This window comes from Pterocles gutturalis, unplaced genomic scaffold (assembly GCF_000699245.1).
Source record: "Pterocles gutturalis isolate BGI_N339 unplaced genomic scaffold, ASM69924v1 scaffold22846, whole genome shotgun sequence".
NCBI classification, from domain to species: Eukaryota; Metazoa; Chordata; class Aves; order Pterocliformes; family Pteroclidae; genus Pterocles; species Pterocles gutturalis.
Window position 1 is genome coordinate 5,224 of NW_010098603.1, and position 12,373 is coordinate 17,596.

General features: G+C 41.3%; 1 protein-coding gene across 1 annotated transcript in view; it reads left to right on the forward strand.

Moving 5' to 3' along the window:
• Window positions 1-12,373, forward strand: part of FHDC1 (FH2 domain containing 1) — a 30,335-nt gene that overhangs the window by 1,082 nt on the left and 16,880 nt on the right. The window contains exons 2-3 of the mRNA XM_010073618.1: window positions 6,341-6,402; window positions 6,972-7,074. Coding sequence (XP_010071920.1) covers window positions 6,341-6,402; window positions 6,972-7,074 — 165 coding nt within the window. The remainder of the gene's footprint in view (window positions 1-6,340; window positions 6,403-6,971; window positions 7,075-12,373) is intronic.

A 12,373-nucleotide genomic window follows, 5' to 3' on the forward strand; every position in this document is an offset into this window, starting at 1 on the left:
GAAAACTTTATTTCATCTAACCTGCTTTTTCTGGGCACTAAAACTTCCAAGGAGGTCTGAAGATTGTTGGTGGTTTCTGTTCTGGTGGTGAGAAAGTATACACCAAGCACTTTCAGGCTCACTCTCCAGTGAACTGATAAGTAGCTTTTCTAGTTCTTAAATCCTGATTTATAGGCAGCTTCTTTGTGAAGCCTGAACTGAATTGTCTCAAGTGATGGTTCTGTGAAGTAATTAGAGGGTTGAAATGCAGATTTAATCACTGGTGTGTGTCTATGTACATGTCACCTTGTAAACAAAATACAGAGGGCATGGGGTTAAGAGATGTAACAACGTATCAGTTTTTAGTGAGAAGATAGGGACTTGAAGTTGATGGTATCCTGCAGGATTCAGAAGATGTCAAAATAAGACCAGCAGGGACAAAGAGAGAAGCCAGTGTACTGGTAGCATGCATGTTGTATGTGGACCCAAATAAGGGGTTTAAAAACAGGCATGTGTATTGCAGACTCTGAAACCCTGACATCGGGAAGGAGTAATTGGGGCCATGGTCAGAGGTAGTCATTAACCTCTGCGCTGTTTTCAGGCTATGTTCATCTTTGAATCAGGGTTGCAGTGAGTGGACTTCCTGTACTGCATACGGATGTAACGCAGCTGCGACCCTATGTGTTTCCTTAGAAGCTCCCCCTTTCAGGACTGTGGTGTGTCGAAGATCTAGGTAAAGTAAAAATGATGATAAGTTTCATAAACTGAATGTGGCCCCTAGTGTACAGTAGCCAGGGCAGAGAATAACCCAGCGTGCACCAGAACTTGCGCATTTTCATGTACAGCTTGAAACTCGGGGCATCCTGGGGAGATAAAGAGCAGTGTTAGAGATTAAAATTACAGGCCTGCAAAACAAGGGTTTCTCCAAGATACAGTGCCTTAGAAACAAAAACCTCCCTTGCTACAAGTTAGTCTTTTCGTGCATCTATCTGGAGCTGATACAGTACTCCAGTGCATCTCCACAGCGACGCCTGTCCGTTCTGTTTCAGGGCTCCCACCGTGCCTTTGCTTGCTCGTGGCAGGTGGTGAGGCAACAGGATTTACCTCTGAGTTATGCTCATGCTACTTAAGTGACAAAATGTTCGACTCCGTTCCTAAGCTTTTGTCAAGCATGCTGCAGCAGTGTGTCAAGACAGCGATGAGTAATTTCTTGTGTGTTAATGATGGACTTTGCAGTACTAGCTGCTTAGTAAAGAGGGAAGGAGATAATCCTGAAGGGCTGTGTGTTATTGCAAGCATGGAAGCACAGATACGCAACAGGTCACGCGCTTAACGTTACTGCAGGCATCATTCAGCGACAGCATGGAGATTTGAGGCACAGGCAGTGTTTGTGATTTCTGTCATCAGTGCTGTCAGCTGCTGCTTACTTACTGTGATGGTATGATGGCTATCCTCAGCTCACTGTAGTAAAACGTACAGAGGCTGAAAGGAGCTGGGGACAGGCTGAGGTACGCAGCGTCTGCGTGACCTTGTGGAGAGCGTGTTAGCATGGGGCTGAGGAAGCGGTAGTTTTGTTCCCGGCTGCATTGCTGGCAGGGGAAGGTGGACAAGACATTTTGTGTTTCAGTACCTCTATTCCTTTTGTGTAAAACACAATTTGTTTTAGAAAGTGCTCTATGGTCTAGCAGTGAAAAATGTTCTTTGGAGTTTAAATAGTGGAATTAGTCTAGTTGCCGTAGTATGTTAACAGTGAATTTTCAAAATAACTTCAGGTGCCTAAATTCAAGTATTGCTTAGATCCAAACCTGAGAAAAAACAGTACGTGTCCAAAGTGCTGTACCTGTGCATGGCCAGAGAGTCTGCTCTTTTGGCTCGGGGGGGTTCCTCTCAGTGCAATGGTGTAGCTTCAGTGGGAGCGGTGAAGGAGGACTCTTCAGACAGCGCTGAGGGCACTCCCCCAGAGACTGTGGTGGAGATACAGGTTTCATATCTTCTGCAGAGAGCACTGTTGCTTATGAAACCATGCACAGTTTTTGAAAAAGTTCTGTCTTTGTGTAGCAGCTTACAGAACTGTGCGTCTTATTAATTCCTTGCTCACTGGTGTTTTATACAGGGAATTTAGATGCCCAGCTCAGGTTATTGAATCCCACTTCTGGAGGCTCAGCACTAAACATCATCATTATAGCAGAAGTCCCTTTTGAGATTTGAGTCAAACACCTACAGCAAATGCTTTCCTTTTTGTAAACAATCCCTTGCCAAACCCTTAGGAGATTAATTAACGTGTTTCCTTGACTAAAGGCTTAATTTGCCCTATGGTTTCATGTAATTTGGGCCTCTGAAAAATAGGGGGTGTAAAGTTTACATGCCAATTTACTTTCCCTGTCCTTTAGTGGTGTCACATTATGGCACAACATACACTCACCCAGGCTATAGCGAGCCTGGCAGCGGAGTGGGCAGAGCAGCTTGTTGCCTACCAAGGGAGCTGGTCTCGCTTTCTCCTTCGAACTGTCCGTCTGCTCCTATCCCTCACCTCTTCCCATCTGTGTGCGGACTCTGGCAGACATTGGACCCTCTGTAAACATATTTAAGTCAGTAGCTTAGCAGAATGCTGTTTGGGTTTTTTGTTTGTTTTCTACTGGAGTAGTTTTCCACACTTAGCAAGTTTTGATGGCTTGGGAAAAGGTGTAGTGAATTCCAGAGCTTGTGCAAGGGCTAGTGAGAGAAGGAAGATGGAAGGGGGGAACAGGATGTCTCTTCTCCCCTCTCTTGGCCATGCCCTCCCTCTGTGTTCCCTGTGCTCTTGTGCTCATTCTACCTTCTTGAGAGCTCATTCAACCTGTTAATGCAGCAGAGGACTAACACAGCAAAAAACCAATGAGGTGAGTATCAGTGCCTGCCTAAGGGAAACAGCAGGCTAGGAACATGACAGGGAGTATGCCATGGAGCGGGACAGCCCTGTGGTAAGCTGCTGGGTTCACTCTGCAGCACTGTGGAAGTGCACCTTTCCTCAACCACTCCAGGCAGTGCATGTGGCTCAGAGAATAGAGGTCAAAATATTGAACTCAACAGGGATGGTTAGTGTGTTGTAAAGTGAAGTGGAAACTGAAGCAGGAAGCTGTGTATATCCTTCCTAACCTCCATCGCTGAGCCTGCACTGACAGGCTGTTCCATGCTTGCTGTAATTTGTGAACTGTATCCCACCCTGTGAAACCCCATTGTTCTTATCCAGAGAATAAATGTAATGTTTTGCTTTCACTAATCTGTCATAAATCCACTTTTTCATGTTCCTGTTCCTCATTGACAATCTTATCACAGAAACTCCTACTGCATTTCTGCAATCACTACAAAGTCGGTATTGAAGTGGGGCTTTTTGTGTCTCCCAGAACACTCCTCTGAATCTTTCTGTCAGGGTTCAGGACTAGATTTCCTCTTACTATCATCACAACTTCACCATGGTACTCAAGCTAATTTTCCCCTTCCCTTAATACATCTAAAACAGTGAATATTTCAGTGGTGGATTAGTGTTTGTCAGACTGATGCTGTTATTGCCCCACATGATCTGTGCCTGCTGCAGATTTCAGAAATATGCCGAGTTGAATACTGTGGTGATGGAAAGCAGATCCATGAGTGAATGAGCTGTTCTTGCTTCCAAGATTGCACTTTTTCTGAAGGAGAGGTGGCAGTGTGCGAAGCAGTGACGCTTGCATTGGCTGGCAAAGCGCAGGTGTTGAGATGGTGCAAAGCATCTGAGGGAACTGTAGTATTTCAAGAGTAGGATAAACAAAAATTTACTAGTGTTCTCTGGCAGGGGAGTTGAAGAAGATGAGAATGGAGAAAGCTCTCTTAAAGTAAACCATAAGAAGCCATATGAGAGCTTTCTTTGGTACAGAGGATGCCAGTGAGACTGGGAAAGGCTTTTCTCATCTCATAGTCCAGTATAACTTCTTGAGTCAAGAAGTCAAAGGACGTCAGTGGTGGACAGGACTTTAAAATCTCTTCAGGTGTCGAACAGAGATTTGGAACATGCTGTGCTGGCACCAGTGCTGAAGGTGCATATGAATAGAAGGCAGGAGGAGACTTTATAAAAAGCTGGGGTAGTGTTTAAAGGGTAAAAAGCAACAGCTTGGAGGAAGTCATAGTGCAGACAGCTTTCTGCAAGGACAAAATCGAATGAAAACTCATTGGGGAAGAACAATAGACATTAGGAACAGATGTTAAGGCTAAGATTGTGAATCTAATATGCAACATGGTACTAAATGTGGGATGGGAGATAACATATTTGTGTGCAAGGAGTGGGAACTTGTGTTTATGGAGTATCTGCCAGGTTCCCCTTTTCTCCTCCTCACACTCCCATCTGGAAGCCCCTTCAGGGTAGTTAAGTAATGACAGCTTTTTCAATCGCTTCTGACAATCTTGAAGTGGACACCAAGCAAAGAATGACTGAAAACTGAGACGTGTTTTGTTTGTATACTTGAGAAAGAAAATGTGAAAAAACAGAGTGTGATCATATACAGAGTAAGAAGTGTGTAAGATCCCTGTTCTTAAAAGAGAAAAACAGTTATGACATTTGTTTCATGTTGTGCTGATAAGGCAAATGCAGCTCTGTATGTTGCCTTCTGTTGTTTTTCTTCAGGGGAAGATGTTAAAATCTCTAGTTTTGTTTCAGGTTGTACTGCAAATCTGAGTTGTGCCATGGAAACCAAAGTCTTACTGTAACGGTTACCAGCTGTGACTGAAAATATGTGAAGAAGGTTAACTGTGAATATGCTTTAAAAAAACCAACCCACCAAAAGCCAAATCACCATGGTAGAGTACAAAGAAATCAGAGAATGAGGAGTGAGCAGAGCAGTTGGAGACTGGATCTGCAGTTTGAGAGGTCATTGAGAGGTCCCTGCAGTAAAACATTTGAAAAAGATTAGATAGTTGAACCTGTCCTATGCTAAGGGGCTTTCCCTTAATGATCTGTTGGGGGCCTCTCAGCTCGTAAGATAACAAGAGAATAAACCACAATCTGTCCTCTTATCTTTGCATATGCTAAAACTGAAGGGCTTCAGGCTAGCAGTCATCTAATTAAAACTAATACGCTGATATATCCTGTGTTTTCCGGTCTTTGCTGGTGTCAGAAGAGAGGAAATTCCAAAATTACAGAAAACTTTTTAATTTGCTTCACTGTTTTCAGCACATGAGGAGGCTGTCTCCCGGGTGCATTTTGAGGATAGCAGATTAATCATACCTCTATTTTCACTGTCACCAGCTGATTGCAGGCTAGTTCAGTTTTGTGACGATGACAACATTGCATTTATATATATGTATTTGTAATTCAGGCACTGTCACAGAGGTCAAGACACTTTTCCAGAGGTCAAGACACCTTCCCAGTTGTCAAAACCTCAAACATTGCCTGAGTCCAAGAGCAGTCTTGGACATGTTGTTTTATTGTAGCAGTCGGGTGGCACTAATGTGAAACAATTCTCTTGTCCTTGACTTTTGTAGCTGTTATCACCAAAATAGCTGTGGTAAAATTTTAACCTTAAGGACGTGATTTGCTAAAACAGTGCAAACATCTCAGATTTTAAGTTGCATGCCACAGGAAGAAAAACTAGTATAAAAATAATTAACCCTTTTCTTTAAAAAAAAAATTAAAATTAATTAGGGAAAAAACATTTGGTTTTTTTTTTTTTTCTCTGTGTAATCTCCAGAATTGTACACATAAGACGATATAGCAAATCAACTTTAAAATATGAAGCAGGGGAGGACTGTTGTTTTATTATGGGTTTCTGTTTGCTTCTAGCTAAAGCAAGCAGATTTGAGCATTACCTGTCTCAGGTTTTGATTCAAGATGGACTGGCTTATCTTTCTATGGGTCATGTGGCTGTGAGTTTGTGTGAATGAATCGGTAGTGCGTACTGACTTCTGCTTAGAAAGCTCAGCTTCGCATTTGTTACGTAACCTCTGAAATACGTGTGTTTTGGAGTGTGGTGGTCACTAACCCTGAGGCCTCTAAATGCAATACAACATACTACCTGAAAAGCAACATTTTGCAGGTGCAGCATTATGTGATAAGCAAGAAGAAAGTTTTTACTTTGTAATGAAATAGAACTTAACTTGATTCCGTCCTTCTATAAATGTTGCCATGTAGGTTTTTTTTGCTTCAGTTGGAAGTAGGTGTTGTGGGTGTGCTGTGTATTTCCCTGGTGAAAACTAGTTCTGTAATACATGATCTTTGTTGGTTAGAAGTGACTCTCTGTATTCATCTGGCTTGTGATTTGGTGGCAGCTGCAAACAATTGTAGCAATTTAAGGAGTATCTGCATTATATGCTATTTTCTTAAGTATTAGTAGATTAATCTCTCTTTCTCTTTCAGGTTTCCATTTTAGATGCAAAAAGAAGTATGAACATTGGGATATTTCTCAAACAATTCAAAAAGTAAGATTTTATTTTTTCCTGCAGGTAGTGCAACCTACAAATGTGTGAAATTCTTCATACTTCTCATCAAATGTGGTATATATTGTGCTCTGCTCCTTGTGGAGTTTACAGTTCTATACGAGTTTGTCATAAGTAACTACATTTCATGATTTGTTTTCTATTATGTTTAGTTTTGAGTGCCATTATGACCTAGCACTAAGCATTCAGAGTTTTGCTACTGTTAAACTAGTTGAAGTGAGGTTTCAGATGTAGTTAAGGGAAACCCTTGTATCTCATGTAATTCTGCATGAGAGCTGCTTTTCATTGTCTGTCTTTATAAAGAACTAATAGAAAGGCGTGAGGTGAGGATTTTTAAGAGCAAGCTGATTCAGTGCTGTCTTTATTCAATGGTGGTGTTGCCCTTTACTAAAGGCATCACAGAAAGTGGTGTTAGAACAGTGCTGCTGTGGGCACTGATACATAACCTCATTATAATTCCTTTGAGTAGCCCAGGCATGGTTTTTTTTCAATTTGTGTAACTATTCGCCCTGCAAGTGTTAGAAATGTGTATGCTCAATTGTTTTTTCAAGGTCTGCTGAATCCATCATTGAAGATATTTATAATGGAAGAAGTGAGCCCTATGGTTCTGAACTGCTGCATGAATTTCTTAAATTATTACCAGAAGCAGAGGAGGTAAATAATAGTTTTACATGGAAGCTATTTTTTTATAGAGTTCTACTGTCTGGGATTCCAACATGAAGGTCTGTAAAAGAGGAATCTCAAAGCCTTCCTGAGTTCAGGGGGTGGGAAGCCACTGAGTGTGAAGGTTTAGTCTTTATTTGACATGTGGTATTGAGGCTACAGTGTAGTCATTCCCTTCACATCGTGTAATTTTGCCTGCTTTTAAGGTGCTTCTTCATGAAAGTACTGATAAGGTATTTTTGTTTCTCTGATATCCATTAGGATGTCCCTATTGTCCCATAGACATTTTACCAAGACCTGGAACCCTTCTGTGTGCAGTGTAGATAACTCTACCCTGAGGGGTCAGAAAACTCTGAATCAAAAGACATCCTAATGCAAACCATTACATTTCACTTCTTTGGCACCTGCCTCATGCTTTCCCATTGTAGTGCCTGTCTCCTCTCCCTTCTGGTTTGCTACCTGCTTGGTGCATCTGGGATCTGCCTGCTCCTGGACCCGGGTCGTTGGGTACCAACAGGGCAGAAAAGCTGCTCCACTGTGCAGCACCCCCAGAATTTGCTAACATGGCTTAGTGCTCCAAAGGAGACATGTTGGAAAGCACGGACCAGCAGTACCTTCTGCAATGTCCCGGTGCTGACCATATGGCCAACATGCAAGTGCTGCTTTCTCCCCTCCCAGTCCCAACCTTCAAGTCCATTCACATGATTAAAGAGGTGAAGCTTCATCGACTGACCTGGGAGCCTTGCTTAATGATGCACAGTTCCTTGTCTGCTCATGTATTTGCACTGACCCATTTGTATATACTTGAGAGAAATGTATATACCACAAACTTGACAAAATTAGCATTAGAATTGCTTGAGTGCTTCACATCAAAGCCATGTCTGAAACCTGGAAAATTGCTGGTTAATGTCCACATATAGATCAACCTCAACTCACATGCTTTACCGCTTCAAGGTCATACTGTCAAAGCACTCTGTTTCCTCTGCGCAGCGGCAAATCTCAGATCCAGTCAACAGCAAAACACATTGTCAAACACTGTCAAATATATAACCCTAAATTGGGCTGCTTTTGCAGGGAATCTTATAAAAAGTGTGTTGTGTTATTATATTTGATTAATACTTTTTTTAGAGTTGGAGGATATCAACAAATTGAAATGTAATTAATGAGAAGAAAAGAGGTGACAGGAGTTCTGAGAGCTGAGAATTATTCCCTCTTCCCTCCTTGTTTGAATTTCAGTGTATGTTCCTGTAGTTAAGCAGAATTTATCTCCTTCCTCTGAAAGAGTCAGAGAAGAACAGTGCAGTACTAACTTAATTTTAAGTGACTCCTAGTTAACTTCGTATATATTCAGCAGATTAGACTGAAGAAAGGGTATTTTTTCTTCTTTTCCTCTTTCTGATTTAGATCTTGGTTGTTACTTTACTGCGGGTAGAAAATCTTTCAAGTAACATACTCCTATGTGATACGAATGTTGTAATTCAGCTAGAATTGCAATATAAGTTGTTGAATTTTGTCTTTTGATGCATGCCAGGAGTGAAAATGTGCCTTCCTGCTACCTATTGGTCGGTAGTGCATGGTTTCTTCATCCACAGGAGTTTGTCTGCAATACTCAGCTAGACACTTTAGGTATCCAGTAGGTACTACTCAGAGTGAAAAGGTATATATATTTCCTAGTAGATGATTTGACAACAGGCCTTCCCCTCAAGATAGTGGGGCCAAATCACTTAACTTTTAAGGATGCACTTGAGAAATTAATAGAAGAAATTTTATGGTGCAGAGGAATATTAGAAATTAAGGGGCATTAGATGTTAGATTAATTTCTGTTCCCAAGGGAAAGCTGGAAAGAGGCTTGTTCCCAGCACGCAGGTATTTGTATGTATTTAATTAGTTCCATGCTTCAAAGATCTTGTTGCTTACCATCAGGAAAAGGAGAGACCCCCTTTCCCTATGTTATTCTCCCTTTAATTGCTTTGTTTCTTGGGAGGTTTCCCCCCTTCCTGAGAAGCACCATGGCAAGAGCTGGGGTGGGGGCTCAGGACAAGGAGAAGATCCCTGAGTGTGAAGGACTGGTGCTTCTGCTGGTTTGGAAGAATGTTTCGGTGCCTTCATGTCCTCATGCTTCTAGTATTCAAAGAGTCAGGGGGTCCAATAACTTGTTTACTACTGTGGCTCCTAAAATTCTAATGTAATTGGTTTAAAAATCTATTATTTTTAGGAGAGAGCTTTTATTGTTTGTCTTTCTCAGCATTTTTTTCCCCTAAATATATGTTGATTGTTCTCCTTGTATGTCTCCATCTTTGTTGTTAGTTTATTGTCTGCCTCCTAGTGTGAATACCCGTCTCCTGGAATACCGATTCACTGTTTGCTAAGGGGAAGACGACAGAGCTATCCAGTCCTTCCCCACACACAAATAATCCAGAATCACTAGAGGTATCAGATGAAGTAGTGTTATTTGTTCTGCTGTTCCCTATTCTGTTTAATAGTCCCTCATTTCTTTTTGATCTGGTGGTTGTATCACATGAGATAGCTTTGGCAAGGTGTCATCACCTTGGCCTGTCCCTGCAGAATGTTGCACCAGTCCTCAGCAAGGGTTCACTGGGATTACCCTTAGATGCTTCCCATTCTTCTAAAGACCTGCTTTATTGTTGTAGGGGTAGAGAATTACTCTGAGCAGAGACTTAAGCAGTGAGATCCTAGAAGGTTGGTTGTTATTCAGTTACCAGTGCTAACTGTCTTGGCATAAGCGTGGGTGGGCTTCTGCAGTTCCCCTTTGTATACTCCTCTTTTCAGCAGCTCAGCTGTTTACAGTCACATTTCCCAGTAGCACAGTTGTCTTGCAGGCTGGAATGAGAGCCAAGTACCCCCTGCCAGGCATGTGCTCCACCCCAATAGCTGTGTTTGTTTGGAGATGTCTTCTACTTTTTCTTTTATATGGTACCATAAATCCTTAGTCTGTAAAAGTGAAAGAAGGGAGAGAGGAACACCATTCCTGGTCATAGCTGTAGAGGGGCAACTCTGGACTGTCACATTTCTTTTTAACAACATTTACGGTTTATCTAGTGTGAATAAACACTGGCTTTATACTCTAATCCTATCTTATCTAGAAACGTTGTGATATATAGTCACATTACCTGAATGTTCCCCTGGTCACCAGTTTGACGTATGTGACATATTTTACATAATTTCAGTCCACATTAATTCAGACACCTGATGGACATTGCAGTGTCTTTGAGATGGAACAGCTTTTTGACAATGGAGGCTAAGCATTTATTATATTTAAAACAAAATACATTTAATATCTCTTTAATCTTTCTTTTTGCAGTATTGTAATGTGTCAGCTCAGTTTGCATGCAGAAATAGGTGTCAGTACTCATCATTTTCTAGCTGTTTTCTATGAAAAATCTCAACAGCTATGAAAGCTGTTGGGATTTTTGTGTATACATGGCAAATAGTGGCTCTTTTCTGGATGTTTTTGTCAAACTGAATAAGACCATTATTGAAATACTGGCACTGCTGCAAAATGTTTTGTCAAACTGAAAACATTTGGGTATTTTCAAATGTTTAATTTGAAAAACTTGACGAGTTCTTGAAGCTGGCAAACCTGGAGCTCAGTGTTTTGTTCAGAGCTTTGGGTGTGGCACCAGCCTCGCCATCATACGGTGGTTTAAAAAAAGGACCAAGAAAAGCTATAAAAATTCTCAATACATTAACAGCTAAGATAATATCACTGATTTCATGTAAGCCTCGTTAGACGTCCTGCTGTTTGTACCTTACTGTGGTTAGCAGTTCTGTAAGAGGATGAAATGCCTATTTGGAATTTCCTCTGTTTCATCACTTTTGCAGCTCATGTTTTTTTTTTACAGGGAGCGTTTGTCTTGACTGAAGCAAGGTCCTTCCCTGCTATTTCACTTCTAAAAAGATTCCTAGCTGTTTCTTAATGATATCCTGTTAAAATGGCTGATGGCTGTCATTTACTGGCATCCTGACCAAAGCAGAGGAGAAGCTTCTAGCCGCTTTTATGTGCATATCATTGCACTCCTCAGCAGGCCCAGACTGGTAAAAGTTGAGAGTCCAGTGTTTAACGAGCTAGAATAGCCAGAATTTGTACTTTAAATACATACAGAAGAGAGCATATCATGCTGCTGATCTGCGCACCCACACACACACAGGCCCAGGTTATCAGCACAATGTCTTAACTTCCTTTATAGTGTCTCAAGCCTGTCCTTTGCCCGCATACTCTGTTTTAAAACCCTAAGTCATCTGTCACCTGCTTTACTGAAACTGTTTCTGTCAGTCTGCTCTACCCTTTTCGAACTATGCATAGTTAACTGCTCCCTCCTTTCCTCAGCTGGTGCTGTGTATGGCTGACCTTCCTTCGTAGCTTTCACCTCTTGCTTCCTTTTTCTCCCCTTATGATAGCTGCAGGTTTTTCTCCTTTTTATCATTTGCTGGTAGGGGTTTGCCACTCCCTAGGCATGTGCCCCATGGTACCTCCCCACCTAATACATTAGCAGCTTACCCATGTGCCCTTGTAGTTGCCTTCCACTGTGATGCCTTCTGGCATTTTGGTATTTTTTAACTTTGTTTTTCTTTAGTGCCCGAATGTTTGCAATGGTATGGAAATATTAAAAAAAAAGCAAACAAAACAAGCAAACAAAAACCAAGCAGAGAAAATGGTTAGTCCTCTGGACTTGGTTTTACTTATTTATTTATAATGTGGGGAATATTTGGCTTATGTGATCGAAATGTGGGGAAATACTTAGTTACAAGCGTGTATGAGGGTGAGTGGTGTACTGACTTATACTCTTCTTCAAAGATCTTGCATAGGAGTGCAACACACCTGTTTTATGCCATGAAGTCAAATCCCACTAGTTGTAAGTAAGTGCTATTGGTAGCTCAAAAATGACCGAAAACTTGAGTGACAGGAATGCAGTAGCTTTCCTGACGTGAGGAGTAACGAGATACTTGCAATAGGCCCATCTACTCCAATTGTTCACAAATCAAATCAAAGATCAGGCTTTCTGTTTCATAACTGTTTTTAAAATTAAGTAAATTACATATGTGAGAACCTTCTGTGTCTAAAATCTGATTTAGTGTGCATGGGCATGCATGGACAGCATAAATGCATATTCCATATACAAATATAATGAAAAATTAAATTAGTAATACAGAACTGAGCATACAATGTAATTATGCTCTCTTGCATGTATACATTACACTGCCATATCTTGGTTTGTGGCTGCACTGCGGTGAAGAAGATTTTCTTGTGCTTGAAGAGAGAAGGTCAAGG